The following is an 18582-nucleotide window of genomic DNA, read 5'->3' on the forward strand; positions in this document are numbered from 1 at the left end:
TGAGGGAACGAGCAAAGGGAAGGCTGGGAGATGTCGGCAGCAGCGCTTTCACTGATGCTATGCAGCTGCTGTGACGTCGGAAGTAAATTTAAACACAAGATTTAAACCAGAGAAGAGGGCAGGCAGGTGGACATGGGAGCGGGAGGGCAGGGGAGAGAGGAGCATTAATCGATGGACATGGATGGGAGGGCAGGGCCCAGGGAGAGAGGAGAAATTGCTGGACATGGAGGGGAGGGAGGAGAATTGCTGGATATGGATGGATGGAGGAGGGAAGGGGAGAGAGGAGCATCGATGGACAAGGATGGACATGGATGGGAGGGCAGGGCCCAGGGAGAGAGGAGAAATTGCTGGACATGGAGGGGAGGGCAGGGGAGAGAGAGGAGAATTGCTGAATATGGATGGATGGAGGGGTGCAGCTGGGGAGAGGAGAATTGCTGGATATGGATGAATAGATGGATGGAGGGCAGGGGAGTTGCTGGACATGGGTGGATGGAGGGGGAGGGCAGGGGAGAGAATTGTTGGACATGGATGGAGGAAAGGGAAGACAGGTGTAATATTTTCAATGATGCCATGGCTAGTAAAAGGGGTGTGACTACTGTAGGGGCGGAGCCATAGTGATCCCGCCCCTGGATGGGTAGGGGCGCTGACTAATAGGCTGCAGGAGGGCGCCAGAAACCCTAGGACCGGCCCTGGCTACTAGGGTTACGCAACGCTGTACAGTTTAACAAAGAAGATAGTCCCTGCTCAAAGGAGCTTACAATCTAAAGGACGGAATGTCAAGTTGGGGCAGTCTAGATATCCTGAATGGAGGTATAATGGTTATGTACCGAAGGCGACATTGAAGAGGTGGGCTTTGAGTAAGGATTTGAAGATGGGCAGGGAGGGGGCTTGGCGTATGGGCTCAGGGAGTTTATTCCAAGCATAGGGTAAGGCGAGGCAGAAAGGGTGGAGCCTGGAGTTGGCAGTGGTGGAGAAGGGTACTGAGAGGAGGGATTTGACCTGTGAGCGGAGGTTTTGGGTAGGAACGTAAGGGGAGATGAGGGTAGAGAGGTAATGAGGGGCTGCAGATCGAGTGCAATTGTAGGTAAGTAGGAGAAGCTTGAACTGTATGCGGTATCTGATCGGAAGCCAGTGAAGTGACTTGAGGAGAGGGGTGATATGGGCATATCGGTCCTGACGGAAGATAAGACGTGCAGCAGAGTTCTGAACGGATTGAAGGGGGGATAGATGGCTAAGTGGGAGGCCAGTGAGGAGTACGTTGCAGTAGTCAAGGCAAGAGGTAATGAGAGAGTGGACAAGTGTTCGGGTGGTGTGCTCAGAGAGGAAAGGACGAATTTTGCTGATGTTATAGAGAAAGAAGCAACAGGTCTTGGCTATCTGCTGGATATGCGCAGAGAAGGAGAGGGAGGAGTCGAAGATGACTCCGAAGTTGCGGGCAGATGAGACGGGGAGGATGAGGGTGTTATCAACTGAGATATAGAGTGGAGGGAGAGGAGAAGTGGGTTTGGGTGGAAAGACAATAAGTTCGGTCTTAGCCATGTTCAGTTTCAGGTGGCGGTTGGACATCCAGGCAGCAATGTCAGATAGGCAGGCTGATACTTTGGACTGGGTTTCCGCAGTGATATCTGGTGTGGAGAGATAAAGCTGGGTGTCGTCAGCATAAAGATGATATTGGAAACCATGGGATGAGATCAGCGAGCCCAGGGAAGAGGTGTAGATTGAAAAAAGAAGGGGTCCAAGGACAGATCCCTGAGGAACTCCAACAGAGAGCGGGATAGGGGTGGAGGAAGATCCATGAGAATGTACTCTGAAGGTGCGGTGGGAGAGATAAGAGGAGAACCAGGAGAGGACAGAGCCCTGGAATCCAAATGAGGACAGTGTAGCAAGAAGTAAGTTGTGATTGACAGTGTCAAAAGCGGCGGATAGGTCGAGGAGGATGAGGATGGAGTAATGACCTTTGGATTTGGCAAGGAACAGGTCATTACAGACTTTAGATAGTGCCATTTCTGTCGAGTGTAGAGGGCAAAAGCTGGATTGAAGCGGATTGAGGATGGCATGAGAGGACAGAAAATCAAGGCAACAGCTGTGAACGGCGCGTTCAAGTAACTTGGAGAGGAAGGGCAGGAGGGAAATGGGGCGGTAGTTGGAGGGACAGGTAGGGTCTAGTGAAGGTTTTTTGAGGAATGGTGTGACTCCAGCATGCTTGAAGGTGTCAGGGACAGTTGCAGTGAAGAGAGAGAGGTTGAGGATATGACAGATGGGGGGGGGGGGGGGGGTTGACTGTAGGAGAGATGGTGTTAAGTAAGTTGGTGGGGATGGGATCAGAAGAACAGGTGGTGCATTTCGAGGAGGAAAGAAGGTGGGTGGTTTCCTCCTCGGTGATACCAGGAAAAGAGAAGGAGGCCTGGGTTGGTTGGTTGGGGGAGTGGGTTAAAGGGTGAAGAGGAGGAGGAAGCTTGGTGGTGAATTCGAGGTTGATCTTTTGCACTTTGTCGTGGAGGTAGTCAGCCAGTGATTGAGGAGAGAGTGGGGGGGAGCGGAGGGCACTTTGAGGAGGGAGTTAAGGGTGGCAAAGAGACGATGAGGGTTAGAGCTGAGAGAATTAGTCAATTGGGTATAATAATCCTGTTTGGCAAGGAATAGGGAGGCCTGGAAAGAGGATAGCATGAATTTATAATGAATGAAATTGGTATAGGTGCGAGATTTCCTCCAGAGGCGTTCAGTCGATCGGGCGCAGGAACGAAGGTATCGGACGCACGGGGTCAGCCAGGGCTGGGGATTAGTACGCCTTGTGGGACAGGAGATGGATGGTGCAAGGGTATCCAGGGAAGAGGAGAGAGTGGTATTGTAAGTGGAGACAGCCTTGTCGACAGATTCGGAGGACAAGATGGAAGGGAGGAGATTAGAGATACTAGAGGATAATGTGGAATGGTCAACAGCTTGGAGATTCCTGGAGGTAGTGGTTAGTGTTGGGCAGGACTGAGGGGGATGGTGATGAAGTGTGAAGGTGATCAGGTGATGGTCTGAGGAAGAGCTGAGGCGCAGAAATTGAGGGTGAGCAGGTAGAGGAGAGGACGAGATCAAGACAATGGCCAGTTTGGTGAGTAGGGGTGGTGGAGCTCAGTTGTAGGTTGAAGGAGGAAGTCAGAGTGAGGAACTGAGAAGCGTAAGAGTCGGATGGGTTATCAGCGTGTATGTTCAAGTCTCCAAGAATGAGGGACGGAGATGAGGGTTCAAGAAAAACGGAGAGCCAGGAATCTCAAAGTTCATGTACTCTAACATCTATGGATTTTTCTTAGTATATATGTAAGTGTATTACATAGAAGAATGTCTTATAACCTCTTTTCTCTAATTGCTGATTTAGCTGATGAAACCTCTAAAGATGGCTGCCTCCAGCTCTCAGCCTGTCCTAAGCACTCTGCAGGTTCAGACCATATTCTTCCAGGTGCCAGAGCTACTGGAGCTTCACCAACAATTCTACCAGGGCCTAAGGCAGAGTCAAGAGCAGCAGCTGGTGGGACACCTATTCCAGAGATTGGTAAAGAAATGCAATCTATAATGAGAGGGATTAGTGACACACCGTTTCCATGTCTGAGGCTAGTGATGAAGTAGATTTCATTGCAGTGGATGTGGCCAGTTGTATGTAGAATAAGATTTTCCAAAACCAACAGACAGTGGATCCAAAAAAGTCCTCTCACAAATGGTGTTTTCCTAAACAAGGTCTTTATTTTGAATCAATAAAAGCAACCCGACATGATTTGTGTTTCGGCCGTAGAGGCCTGCGTCAGGGATCTATTGATTTTCAATACAAAAGTAATCTAGCAGAGCAAGTGACAAACAGTTATTTGTCTGCTGTCTGAGAAATCGCATGTAAAGTGCTGCTGAGCAACCTTCTTTGTCAAACCTGGTATACCAAACTGGATACCCGAAAATAATTAGAGATTTTGAATAAGATTTTCCTGCAGTGAATGAGGCCAGAGATGTGAATAAATGTGACTTCTTGCAGTAGGTGAAGTCAATAAAGTGAAAACTGATTTGGACTCTTTTGCAGGGTTTGAGCTCTCTTTTGCTCACTTCTTCACTCCATCTCTTCATACAGGTTAAGCAGCTTGGCATATATCGTGCTTTTATAAGCAATCATCAGCTCTCACTACAGACAGTAAGAAAATGCAACAGTTCTGACGAGCGTTTCCAAAACCTGGCAGCGGTAAGACTTGAATATCCTGGTTAAAAGGAAAACCAAGAACATACATTACACCCGCTCTACCAGTAGTCATTTGAGATTTTGCACCCACGTTACCCTTCCTTTATAGATAGGGACATAAATTTAGAGAAATTTGTGAATAATAGCTTGTGAGTGGTTTTTGATTTTTAGGAGGTCTTTTACTAAGCCACGATAGCATTTGTAACTCATGGTAGAAATCAGCTGGCGATAAATGCTGAGATGCCCGTAGGAATATAAAGGGCATCTCAGTGTTTACTGCCAGCTGATTTCTTCCGCGAGCTAAAAACGCTACCATGGCTTAGTAAAAGACCCCTTTAGAGGCTGTGAGTGGGGAAGGATTATGATTTAACGGCTGATATAATAAGTTGTGCAGTTCCTAGTACAGTTGCATGCTTTGGTTTCAGCACAGATTTTTTTATGTGCTAATATAAACTTTAATGTTACAAGAGTTTTAATGTACAAAGTCTATGTTAAACTTGAAATAAATCACTCTGCTAATCTTAGCACAATGAACATGGAAACACATGCTAATGATCTGCATCTGGATTATTTCTGATGCAGCAAAATGGATTATATTTTAGCCCAGTATTTAGCTTTATGACTGGAGGTGAGGTACATTTTCTAATGAGGAAGTAAAATCTGGCTAGAGTGCTGCCCTTGTTGAGGTGGAAGAGTAAGCACAGACTGTGCTTCTGCTGATAGATACACACTAGTACTCAGATGCAGGCTGCTGCTTATGGTTTTTTTTTTTTTTTTTTGAGAGTGCATTCCTTTTTATTCTTCCTCTTTCAATTCTTTGTCTCCGGCAAAGGTGCAAATAATAAAGGCATACAGCTGCAGCTCTGTTCTTCTTCTAAGAAGGCCACATGGGGCCTGTAGCTTTCATCTGCATGTCATACTGTTGGGTCTTCTGGGGACAAATGAGGTGTATAGAAAGATACTGGCTGTGCTCCAGAGCCATTTTGCACTTTAAAGATGACTTTGATCTGACAGTTGCTCACTAGCTTGATGTAGCAGGTCTGGTTAACCTTCTCTGTGCTCTTTATTTTCTGGTTCTCATGGTTCCAGATCTCTGTGGGTATTGTGATCAATATGGACCAGTCCACTTTCTCATTTCAGTTCAGGCAGGTGAAACAGAAGGTGCAATAGTACAGTCTGTACCCTCAGGAGAAGACTGACTAGAAGGTTGTGGAGGTTATGCTTTGGCACTGCTGGCTTGCCTAAGCTCGTGACAGTGACTCTTGTGCCACCAGTTCCGCTGAAGTTGGCACACTGTAATCAAAGCATTTCTACTCCTTGTCCAAGTTCTGTGTGATGCCAATTTAAAGATGCTCAATATGTTTGCCAAACACTTCAGGTGCTGCCTCAACCTTTACATTTTGTAGCAGTCAGTGATTGGCAGACATTTTAAGAAGGGCAAGTACTATAATTTTATGGCTGATATGACTTTCAGGTATTTATTTAGATTTTACTCATGCCTCAGTAGTAGCTCAAGGTGAGTTACATTCAGGTACACTGGATATTTCTCTGTCCCAGGAGAGCTCACAATCAAAGTTTGTACCTGAGGTAATGCAGGGTTAAGTGACTTGTCCAAGTTCACAAGGAGCAGCAGTGGGATTTGAACTGGCTACCTCTTGATTTCAAGACTGGTGCTCTAACCACTAGGCCACTCCTCAGGTATATTTCTTATTGAGTGATAACAATCAAAAATCCAAAAATTTGGAGAGCAAAAAAAAAAAAAAAAGCTATAATAAAACACTAATTTTGCTCCAGACAATAATGGAGGAGAAAATGCGCTGTTTTAATCAAATTAATTAACAAATTTATTTATTTATGTTAATTTATATACCGTATCTTATTGCTACTGCAAAACAGAACGGTTTACATATGTATAAAAACGAAGCCCAGGAATGCCTATAGAGATGGCCTTCCAACATAGGGTCTTATCATAGGTTTCTCATGGTGTTCTGAAAAAAGCCACAACAGAAAACAACTCCCATTCAGGAAGAGAAAAACTATTGTAACAAAAAAATTGGGCATCCAGCATTAAAGCTTAATAATAGCAGCAAATCTCCTCTCAGTTATTGTCTATCAATAAGCTGGAAAATCTCGAATAGGACTGTGCACAGTAATAAAGTCACTTAGCTGTTTGTACACATCCAGGAACTTCAAATATTGATTTCCATTCATTCAATCCAGCCATGAAACTCCAAAATCTTGTAACAATACTGTAACACAAAATGCTTAATCCTCGATAAGGGACCCCTTTGTTTCGATTTCTTCATCAGAAGGTATCCAACAACTAATAGTTCCAAGATTAAGCATTCTGTGCTACAGTATTTGACAGCTGCTTAGAGGAGCCACCACCGCCAACTCCAGGCTCCGCTCATTCTGCCTCGCCTCACCCTATGCTTGGAATAAACTTCCTGAGCCCTTACGCCAAGCCATCCCTACCCATCTTCAAATCCTTGCTCAAAGCCCACCTCTTCAATGTTGCTTTCGGCACCTAACCTTTATACCTTTCAGGAAATCTAGACTGCCTCTATTTGACTGACTGTACATTTGTCCTTTAGATTGTAAGCTCCTTTGAGCAGGGACTGTCCTTCTATGTTAAATTGTACAGCGCTGTGTAACCCTAGTAGCGCTTTAGAAATGTCAAGTAGTAATAGTAGTAGGAGCCCATGTTTGTTGAAGGGTCAGAGTACTTGCCTTCATGTTTATCTTTTAATTTTTTTGTTATTTTTCCCTACTTGTAGTATTTCATGAGCCAGAGATCTATTTTGTTTATTTCTACTTTCTTTTTCAGGTGTTACGTTTAAAAACGTCTTGGAGGATTCCTTTTGTTATCAGGCTTATGTCCCTCCCTTTTGTTCTCCGTTCATATTTTTCTTATTTTTCTTTCCATAAAAATTTAGACTCGTCTTTTCAAACAAATGTTGGTTAGTTTCTTTTTTTCTTTACTCATTTCTACTATTTACATTTAATTCACTGTTTTTGTTACCCACTTTGAACCACTATAGTGGGAGTTGGTGGGATACAAGAATCCTATCACATTATTTATTTATTTATTTGGATTTATTTACCACCTTTTTGAAAGATTCAAATTATATTTGAATATAATGTAATTATATCACATTACATTCACCTGATTAATTGAAGGCCTAGCAAATCACTAACAGGCTGACATACAGCTTGTGGCAGCCAGTGGGGGTTTTTTCCATGCATTTTTTAGGTTGAACCATGTACCAAACCTGTGCTAAAATAAAGAAGTTAATACAACATGGATCCAGATCTGTTTCCTCCCTCTTTCTCTCTTTATCACCCAGCTTCTCTCCTCCTCAAATCCACACCCTTTCCAATTTGTCCCATTCTGAGCATATTATCTCATCTTCAGGCTGTCCAAATTCACTAACTTGATATAGCTTTCTTTAGTCCTTTAGTATTCTGGGTCTATTTGGGATGTTCACAGTTTTTGCTACTTTTCATGTGATGCCCACCTCTTAGATATGTCTGCAGTTTATTCTGCCACATCACCAATACTCTGTCCATCTAGCAAATCGCCCATAATTTATTAATCACACCCTTGTTTGCTAACTCAGCACTTTTTCATTTCCTTTCAAACACAAACAGGCAGATGATGAAAAGCAAACGCCGGCGCTAGAGGTTGTTAGCGCCATACTAGCGCTGGCGTTTGCTACTGCCTTATGATCAGAGCCCTCGAGCGCGTGAAACAATGTGCTCGAGGGCTCTTTGCGCAAGTAGCATGCAAATGCATGCTAAACAGAGCTTAGCGCATCCATCGCCGATAATCAGCAGTCAGCACGCCAAAATTTGGGTCGCTGCCCACGGCAAACCCTACGCCAGCTCCGAGCTGGTGTTAGGGCTTGCAGATCATTGGAGAGAAATGGTGAGCCCTATGTCCAGCATGCAGTTGCATGCTGGCAGGCCCCCGTTCCCCCTCAAAGCAAACCTGCCAACAGGGGGCTGGAGATCCGGCGGACCTCCGGTCCCCCCCCCGATGATCCCACCCCCCACGAGGTTCAGGGAGGGCTGGAGGTCCGGTGGGTCTTCAGCCCCCCCAAACCCCCAGAAAATGGTCCCTGGTTCCCCCCCCCCCCCCCCAGTGAGCTGTGGAGCAGTAGCCTTGTGATTAGAGCAGCAGGCTATGAACCAGAGACCAGGGTTCAAATCCCACTAAGACTGCTTGTGGCCCTGAGCAAGTCATTTAACACTCCATTTCCTCAAGTACAAACTTAGGGGCTCTTTTACTAAAGGATTGGCACATAGCAATAGGCTTGCCTTGCGCCTATCCATAGTAACATAGTAAATGACGGCAGATAAAGACCTGAACGGTCCATCCAGTCTGCCCAACAAGATAAACTCATTTTACATGGTATGTAATACTTTATATGTATATCAGAGCTTGATTTGTCCCTGCCTTTCTCAGGGCACAGACCGTAGAAGTCTGCCCTGCACCAGTTTTATTCTCCAAATACCGGCGTCGCCACCCAATGTCCGCTAAGATTCCATAGATCCATTCCCTCTAAACAGGATTCCTTTGTATTTATCCCATGCATGTTTGAATTCCATTACCATTTTCATCTCCACCACCTCCCATGGAGGGTATTCCACATATCCACCACCCTCTCCGTGAAAAAATACTTCCTGACACTACTCCTGAGTCTGCACCCCTGCAACCTCAATTCATGTCCTCTAGTTCTACCACTTTCCCGTCTCCAGAAAAGGTTTGTATGTGGATTAATACCTTTCAAATATTTGAACATCTGTACCATGTCACCCCTGTTTCTCCTTTCCTCCAAGGTATACATGTTCAGGTCGGCAAGTCTCTCCTCGTACGGTTTGCAACGCAAATCCCATACCATTTTTGTAGCTTTTCTTTGCACCGTTTCCAGTCTTTTTACATCTTTAGCCAGATACAGCCTCCAAAACTGAACACAATATTCCAAGTGGGGCCTCACCAACGACTTGTAGAGAGGCATCAACACCTCCTTTCTTCTGCTGGTTATACCTCTCTCTATACAGCCTAGCATCCTTCTAGCCATGGCTGTCGCCTTGTCACATTGTTTCTTCACTTTCATATCCTCCGACACCAACACCCCAAGGTCTCTCTCCTGAGTCAAGCTGGCTAATCTCTCCCGTCCTATTCTGTATCTCTCTTTTGGGTTTCTACACCCCAAATGCATCACTCTGCACTTCTTGGCATTAAATTTTAACTACTGTTGGCAGTTTAAAGCCATTCCCAGATAAGTGACCATATCTATATACAACCAGTGCTTTAAATGACAGCGGCTTAATACAATGGAATTGTACGTTAGGAGGGAGGTAGGGCTGGTGCAATGATGGTAAATGCTGCAGGCCAACACCACAATATATGGTATATGGCACGTTAGTATAGTCTGAGCACTTCAATATAAAAATCATTAAAAAATATATTGAACAGCTATAATAAAGAGTATTGACTGGTGGAATTATTGTTGCAATTGTATTAATACACCAGTTTAAATATAAGAGATCCCTACAGATTGCATTAAATTTTAACTGCCAGACCCTCAACCATTCTTCTAACTTTCAGAGATCCCTTCTCATCGTTTCTACTCCCTCCAGGGTATCCACTCTATTGGCTATCTTTGTGTCATCCGCAAAAAGGCAAACCTTTCCTTTCAACCCTTCAGCAATATCTCTCACAAATATATTAAACAAAATGGGCCCCAGCACTGACCCCTGAGGAACCCCACTGCTCACCATCCTTTCCTCCTAGCGGATTCCATTTACCACCACCCTCTGCCACCTGTGGGTCAACCAATTTTCTATCCAGTTCACCACTTTCGGTTCTTTCAGCTTATTCACGAGTCTTCTGTGGGGGACCGTATCAAAGGCTTTGCTGAAATCCAAGTAGATTACATCTAGCACATGGCCTTCATCCATTTCTTTTGTCACCCAGTCAAAGAAGTCAATGAGATTCGTTTGGCAGGATTTTCCTTTGGTAAAGCCATGTTGCCTCGGGTCCTGTAACCCGTTGTCTTCTAAAAAGTTAACTATCCTTTCTTTCAGCAGCGACTCCATTACTTTTCCCACCACCGACGTGAGACTTACTGGTCTGTAGTTTCCCACATCTTCCCTGGCTCCACTTTTGTGAAGAGGGACCACATCCGCTTGTCTCCAATCTCGCGGAACCTCTCCTGTCTCTAAAGATCTATTAAATAAATCTTTAAGAGGTCCCGCCAGGACCTCCCTGAGCTCTCTCAGTATCCTGGAATATATCCCATCCGGCCCCATAGCTTTGTCCACCTTCAGAATCTCCAGCTGTTTATAAACTCTTTCTTCCGTAAACTGCGCAGTATCCACTCCATTCCCAAATATTCCTTCAGCAGCCAACCGGGGTCCTTCACCAGGATTTTCCTCTGTGAACACAGAAGAGAAGTAATTGTTTAGCACATTCAGTTTATCCAGTGGCGATCCTAGCCGGCATGACACCCGGGGCGGATCGCCAATGCCCCCCCCCCCAGGGTGCAGCGCGGCCCCCCCCCCCGGGTGCACGCCGCTGGGGGGGGGGGGGGGGGTGCCGCGGCGCGTGCCTGTCAGCTGAGTTTGCTGATTTTGCTAACTTCGCTGCAGCTCCCTCTGCCCCGGCCGGAACAGGAAGTAACCTGTTCTGGGGCAGAGGGAGCTGCAGCGAAGTTAGCGAAGTCAGCGAACTCAGCTGACAAGCGCGCGCTGCGGCACCCCCCCAGCGGCATGCACCCGGGGTGGACCGCCCCCACCTTGGTATGCCACTGGGTTTATCCTCCTCACTTTCCACATAACCATTCTCATTATCTATCAGTCTCGCAATTCCATTCCTATCTTTTTTCCTTTCTCCAATTTATCTGAAAAAGGTCTTGTCACCTCTCTTTACATCTTTAGACATTTTTTCTTCCGATTGCATTTTCACTAGCCGTATTTCCCTCTTCGCTTCTTTGAGTTTAATCTGATACTCTTTTTTGTGATTCTCTCATTGCGTTCTTTGTATTTCTTGAACAAAGCCTCTTTTGCTCTTATTTTTTCAGCTACTTGGTTGGAAAACCATATAGGCTTCCTGTTTCTCTTGGTTTTGTTTACTTTCCTCGCGTAAAGATCAGTCGCCATATTTAGAGCAGCCTTCAGCTTTCACCACTGATGTTCCACTTCTCCTATGCCTTCCCATTTCAACAGCTCCTTTTCTCAGGTATTCCCCCATTTTATCAAAATCAGTACGTCTGAAATCTAGTACTTTTAGTTTTGTGCGTCTACACTGTGCCTTCGCCCTTATATCAAACCATACGGTGTGATGATCACTATTACATAGGTGGGCACCCACCCAGATATTAGAAACACTTCCTCCATTTGTGAGCACTAGATCCAGCATTGACCCTTTCCTTGTGGGTTCCGTCACCATTTGTCTGAGCAAAGCACTTTGACAGGCGTCCACAATCTCCCTACTTTGTTCCGATTCCGCGGACGGAACATTTCAATCCACATCAGACAAGTTGAAATCTCCCAACAGTAGCACCTCCACTTTCATACCAATCTTTTGTATATCCTCTATCAGATCCTTGTCTAGCTTCTCTATTTGTGCCAGAGGTCTGTAGATAACCCCCATGTGGATACAGGTTCCATCTTCTCTTTCCAGGACGATCCATAAAGCTTCTTCCTTTCCCTAGGTGCCCCGCATTTCAGCCGCTCTGATATAGTCTCTCACATACAGCGCCACTCCTCCACCCCTTCGGCCCTCTCTAGCCTTTCTAAAAAGATTATAGCCCGGTATAGTCACATCCCATTCATGGGAATTGTTGAATCACGTATCTGTAATAACCACGTCTCTGTAATCCAGAACTATCACCGGGCTACCGCAGCAGCACAGTGGTAATTCCACACCCAGTTTGTGCAATTTCTGGTGCTGTGGAAATTTATTTCTGTATTTTTACTGCCGGGCTAGCACGGGAGCCCTTACTGCCACCTCCATAGGAGCCAACTTTTCAAAATTATTGGGGGTGCTAAGCCCAGTGGAAATAACCCTTCCTTGGACACACACAATACATTTTCTCAATATTGGGGGTGCTCAAGCACCCACAGAGTCGGCTCCTATGGCCACCTCAATGGGTGATGGCAAGTGCTCCCCCCCCCCCCCCCCAAATGTCCATGTGGCAAGTGTGAACTTACCGCATTACCATTTCTTTTTTTTGGCCTTTTTACCCTCTGAGGTAAAAGGGGCCTCTGCGAGTGGCAAAAACCTGTGCTGCTGCTAGAGCAGGGCCCCTTTTACTGCAGCTTGGTAAAATGGCCCCTTAGATTGTAAGCCATCTAAGGACAGAAAAATACATTCTATACCTGAATGTAACTCACATTGAATTGCCACAATAAAGGTGTGAACTAAATACTAAACAAATAACATAAATAGGCCATATTGTAAAATGTATTCATCTGTTTCTAGGAATAATAGATCAGTTTGAGATAAGGAAGGAAGTGAGGCTGGTATGTCCAAGATCTTTTTTTTTTAAATAAAAGCCTCTGTTTGAAGGTTAGTGTTAGAAGGAACCATTTGAGAGGAATTAGTTACCTGCTTCAAAAGTTTAAATAGTTGGGTTGGTTTCTAGTCTTTCTGGAGGAGAGTAGAAAAATAATTATTTTTGGCTGCTAGGATAGAGTTCCTATAATGAGATGCTGTCTCCTTTTATCGTACAAGATGCAAAAGAAGAGTGGATTTACACCACTGGTGTGCTATATATTTAAATTGTGGCAACAGCGGTTAGTGTATCTGGGTTTAAAAAAGGTTTGGACAAATTCCTGGAGAAAAAGTCCATAGTCTGCTTTTGAGATAGACATGGGAAGCAACTTGCCCTGGGATTTGTAGTAGAGAGTGTTGCCACAATTTGGGTTCTCCCAGGTACTTGTGACCTGCCTTGGCCACTGTTTGAAAAACAGGATACTGGGCTAGGTGGACCATTGGTCTGACCCAGTATGGCTACTCTTATGTTTATGTTCTTATGTAAATTGCCTTTTCTGAAGATGAAGGTCCTGATGATACCATGGATGAGAATACTGATGCTGGTCCAAATCAGTGTATAATGGGACCACCCTATCAAAGGTTGAACTCATAATAGAGTTAGTAACAAATTCTTCTGGAGTGAGGGGATCCATTTTTCTGAAATGTTTAGATGAGGAAAAAGTCTGTTAGGTATATGCCTATTTCCTGGATATCTAAAAGTAAGAAGGTGGTGATCTGTACTTGGAGCAAAAATTGAGAAATTTTAAGAACTGAAGGGTATAAAGAGGTAATAATTAAATCTAGTGTATGGCCTGCTGAATGAGTTGGAGAGGAGGTATGTTGTGTTAAGTGGGAATTGGAGAGAAAAGAATAAAAATTCCTCCCTGTGGGTTCCAAGTCAATAGAGGAATGCATATTAAAATCATCCAATAATATCAGGGGAGATGGCTCAATAAGATAAGGGGAAATAACATCATAAAGAGCCTGAAGTGACATAAGGGATACAGGTGGAGGCAAATAAACCAATAGGAAGAGAAGAGATTGTGAGGAGCAATTCTGGAGCAATATAACTTCCAGAGTAGGGGATGAATACGAATGAGGAAGAATAACATCTAGAGAAGAGAGTAAGGGCCCTGTTTACTACGGCGCATTAGCATTTTTAACGTGCCTACAATTAGCATGCGTACTAACTGTGTAGGCACCTATAGGGATATGATAGGCGCATCCACGGTTAACACATGTACATGGTTAACTAATGGCGTAGCAAGGGCGGGGCGGTGGGGGCGGTCTGCCCCGGGTGTCAGTGGTTGGGGGGGGGGGGGGGTGCTCCGTCATCTCCTGCCACCACCCTGCCTTTTTTTAAAATCCATGCAGCGACCCAGGCAGCGCCTGTGAAGAAGAAATTCGCGCCGCTGGCGTCAGGCCTTCCCTCGCTGTGTCCCGCCCTCTTCTGAGGTAACTTCCTATTTACTCGAGGGCGGGACAAAGTGAGGGAAGGCCCGACGCCAGCGACATGATTTTCTTCTTCACACAGCACACGCAGGGCAGACGCGAGGCGCTGCCTGCGTTGCTGCATGGATTTTTTAAAAAAAGGCAGGGTGGTGGCAGGAGAAGAGGGCTCTGTTGGCTCTAAATGGAGGGGGAGGGGGACGGGACTGGCTCGGGGGGGGGGGAGCTCAGAGGGGAGAAGGGGATTGGGGAGGGTGGGGGAGCTTAGATGGGTGCTCAGAGGGGAGAAGGGGATTGGGGAGGGGGAGCTCAGAGGGGAGAAGGGGGTTGGGAAGGGGTGGGGGAGCTCAGAGGGTATTGGGGAGGGGTGGGGGAGCTCAGAGGGGTGCTCAGAGGGGAGAAGGGGATTGGGGAGGGTGGGGGAGCTCAGAGGGGTGCTCAGAGAGCAGAAGGTAAAATTATGTATAATCATACCTGATAATTTTCTTTCCATTAATCATAGCTGATCAATCCATAGACTGGTGGGTTGTGTCCATCTACCAGCAGGTGGAGATAGAGAGCAAACTTTTGCCTCCCTATATGTGGTCATGTGCTGCCGGAAACTCCTCAGTATGTCGATATCAAAGCTCCATCCGCAGGACTCAGCACTTAGAGAATTACACCCACGAAGGGACACTCTGCCCAGCTCACCACCGCCGAAACGGGGGAGGGGAATTAACCCAGCTCATCCCCACACAAGTGGGGGAGGGGAATCCGTCCAGCTCATCCCCGCGGAGCGGGGGAGGGACACCACACCCGCCGATGCGGGGGGATCTGGCTTATCCTGCAACCGCAACCGCGGGAGGAGCTGACTGACCCTAACACCGCCGAAGCGGGAGGGGTACAAAGCTGCCCTACAGCCGCACGAAGCGGGAGGGAGTGCCGGCAGAATTTATGTCTCAATCCAGCCCCGTAAAACGGAGGGGAGAGGAATGCAGCAGCTCACTGTAACACAAACTCGTCTCAACTCTTGAAGAATCCAAGTGAAAGAAGAACTTGAACACGAAGTCCTCCTGAAGTAACTGAAGGCTAAACTTGAACCTAAAATTCAACCAGAATATAAACAGTACAGATATCTGGGAGGGGCTATGGATTGATCAGCTATGATTAATGGAAAGAAAATTATCAGGTATGATTATACATAATTTTACCTTCCATATCATCAAGCTGATCAATCCATAGACTGGTGGGATGTACCGAAGCAGTACTCACCCAGGGCGGGACATAGAAATCCCTGACCTCAACACTGAAGCTCCAAACCGGGCCTCCGCCCGTGCAGCCACAGTCAAACGGTAATGCTTGGAGAATGTATGAGCCGAAGCCCACGTTGCCGCCTTGCATATCTCTTCCAAGGAGACGGATCCGGCCTCTGCCATCGAGGCCGCCTGAGCTCTCGTGGAGTGAGCCTTCAGCTGGATAGGCGGCACCTTCCCCGCGGCCACATAAGCCGCTGCAATGGCTTCCTTGACCCATCTTGCCACTGTAGGCTTAGCAGCCTGCAGACCCTTACGAGGACCTGCAAACAGGACAAACAGATGATCCGATTTCCGGAAATCATTGGTCACTTCCAAGTATCTGATGATGACTCGTCTCACATCCAGATATTCAAGAGCGGAGTACTCCTCTGGGTAGTCCTCCCTACGAAAGGAAGGGAGACAGAGCTGCTGATTCACATGGAAGCGAGAACCAATCTTGGGCAGGAAGGAAGGCACTGTGCGAATAGTCACTCCTGCCTCAGTGAACTGCAGAAAAGGCTCTCGACATGAGAGCGCCTGGAGCTCGGAAACTCTTCTGGCTGAAGTGATAGCCACCAAAAAGACTGCTTTCAACGTCAGGTCTTTCAGAGATGCCCTCGACAAGGGTTCCAAAGGCGGCTTCTGCAATGCTCTTAGCACCAGGTTGAGATTCCACGCAGGCACCACTGAGTGCAGAGGAGGGTGCAGGTGATTAACTCCCTTGAGAAAGCGCACCACATCTGGCTGCGAAGCCAGGGAAGCACCCTTCAGGCGGCCCCTGAAGCAAGCCAGAGCCGCTACCTGGACTTTAAGGGAACTGAGCGACAGGCCTTTCTCCAGACCTTCTTGCAGGAACGCCAACACTGAAGAAATTGGAGCAGTGAAGGGAGAAAGTGAGCCTGCTTCACACCATGCTGCAAAGATACGCCAAACCCTGGCGTAAGCAGTAGAAGTAGAGCGCTTCCTCGCTCTCAGCATAGTGGCGATGACCTTGTCTGAGAAGCCCTTCTTCCTCAGACGCTGCCGCTCAATAGCCAGGCCGTAAGACCAAAGGGAGAGGGATCCTCCATCACCACGGGACCCTGATGTAACAGGCCCTGCTCCACTGACAGCCGCAGAGGATCGTCGACTGAGAGCCTGAACAAGTCCGCATACCAGGGACGTCTGGGCCAATCCGGACCCACCAGGATTACCCTGCCGGGATGCTTTGCCACCCGGTCTAGCACCCTGCCCAACATGGGCCAGGGCGGGAACACATAGAGAAGCTCTTGTGTCGGCCACTGTTGGAGAAGAGCATCTACTCCCAGGGATCGAGGGTCCCATCCTCTGCTGAAAAAGCGCGGCACTTGGCAATTGGCCGATGACGCCATCAGATCTAGGCTCGGCTGGCCCCAGCGCTTCGTGATGTCCAAGAACGCCTGAGCAGATAGTTGCCACTCTCCGGGCTCCAAGGTATGGCGACTGAGAAAGTCCGCCTTGACATTCATGACTCCGGCAATGTGGGCCGCTGAAAGCTGCTCCAGGTTCACTTCCGCCCACTGGCAAAGACTCATAGCCTCCTTGGCTAGAGGGGCGCTCTTGGTACCTCCCTGGCGGTTGATATAGGCCACAGCCGTGGCATTGTCCGACAGGACCCGTACAGGCTTCAACACCAGTACCGGGATGAACTCCAATAACACCAACCGAATGGCTCCGAGTTCCAGGAGGTTAATAGACCACTTGCCTCTGCAGGAGACTAGAGCCCCTGCGCTGTCCTTCCCAAGCAGTGGGCTCCCCAGCCCATCAAAGAGGCGTCTGTCGTGACGACAATCCACTCTGGGGTCACCAGAGGCAATCCTGCAGACAACTTGTCTGTCTGCGTCCACCAGCTCAGCGCCTTGCGCACTGCTGGGTCCACGGGAAGGCGCACAGCATAATCCTCCGACATCGGAGTCCAGCGCAGCAGCAGAGATAGCTGTAGTGGTCTCATATGAGCCCTGGCCCAGGGCACTACTTCCATCGTGGCCGTCATAGAGCCCAACAGCTGCACGTAGTCCCAAGCCCGAATAGGAGAGGCTACTAGGAACTAGTCCACCTGAGCCTGAAGCTTGACAATCCGATTGTCTGGCAGGAACACTCTGCCCACTTGGGTGTCGAATCGAACTCCCAGATACTCCAGGGACTGAGTCGGGCGCAGCTGGCTCTTCTTTCAGTTGATGATCCATCCCAGGGAGCTCAAAAGAGCAACTACCCGGTCCATAGCTTTGCCGCACTCTGCATAAGAGGGGGCTCGGATCAACCAGTCGTCCAGATAAGGATGGACTTGTACTCCTTCCTTTAGCAGGAAGGCCGCTATGACCCCCATTACTTTGGAAAAGGTCCGCGGAGCAGTAGCCAACCCGAAAGGGAGGGCTCTGAACTGGAAGTGTCGTCTCAGGACTGTAAAACGCAGAAAGCGTTGGAGAGGAGGCCAGATGGGAATATGCAGGTACGCTTCCTTGATGTCCAAGGAAGCCAAGAACTCTCCTGCCTTCACTGCCGCTATAACAGAGCGGAGAGTCTCCATGCGAAAGTGCCTCACTTTCCAGGCCCGATTGACCCCTTTGAGGTCGAGGATAGGCCGGACAGAACCTCCTTTCTTTGGAACCACAAAGTAAATGGAGTAACGTCCCTTGCCAATCTGATTTTTTGGCACCGGAACGACCGCACCCAGGCGGATCAGGTTGTCCAAGGTCTGCTGCACTACCACAGCTTGACCGGAGACTTGCAGGGAGAAAGTACAAACCCGTCTCTTAAGGGTTGGCAGAACTCTAGCTTGTAGCCGTCTCTGATGACTTCCAGCACCCACGCGTCTGAAGTTATAGTGGTCCACTCGCCCAGAAACGAGGACAGCCGCCCTCCAATCTGCACTGGGGCGTGGACCAAGGCCCCGTCATTGGGTACGAGACCCTGGGGGAGGACCGGAGGGAGCACCTCCGGGACGGCGGTCTCTGCGAAAGGAATGCTGCTTGGGGGAGAAATTCCTCTTGAAGGAAGAGGGGGCAGAGGAACCCGACTTGCCCGGGCGGTACCGACGGGCTTCCTGCAACCGTCCTCTGGAGGTACCGGGACGAGTACTAACCCGAGCCCTG

The 18582-nt window shown here is 47.7% G+C and overlaps 1 protein-coding gene across 1 annotated transcript in view; it reads left to right on the forward strand.

The window, feature by feature from the left end:
* Window positions 1–3364: 3364 nt before the first annotated feature.
* LOC115459297 (active breakpoint cluster region-related protein-like) overlaps window positions 3365–18582 on the forward strand; it is a gene marked incomplete at both ends in the record, with an annotated part of 91382 nt that continues 76164 nt past the window's right edge. The window contains 2 exons of the mRNA XM_030189142.1: window positions 3365–3538; window positions 4100–4207. Coding sequence (XP_030045002.1) covers window positions 3365–3538; window positions 4100–4207 — 282 coding nt within the window. The remainder of the gene's footprint in view (window positions 3539–4099; window positions 4208–18582) is intronic.

The sequence above is a fragment of the Microcaecilia unicolor genome, unplaced genomic scaffold (assembly GCF_901765095.1).
Source record: "Microcaecilia unicolor unplaced genomic scaffold, aMicUni1.1, whole genome shotgun sequence".
NCBI lineage: Eukaryota > Metazoa > Chordata > Amphibia > Gymnophiona > Siphonopidae > Microcaecilia > Microcaecilia unicolor.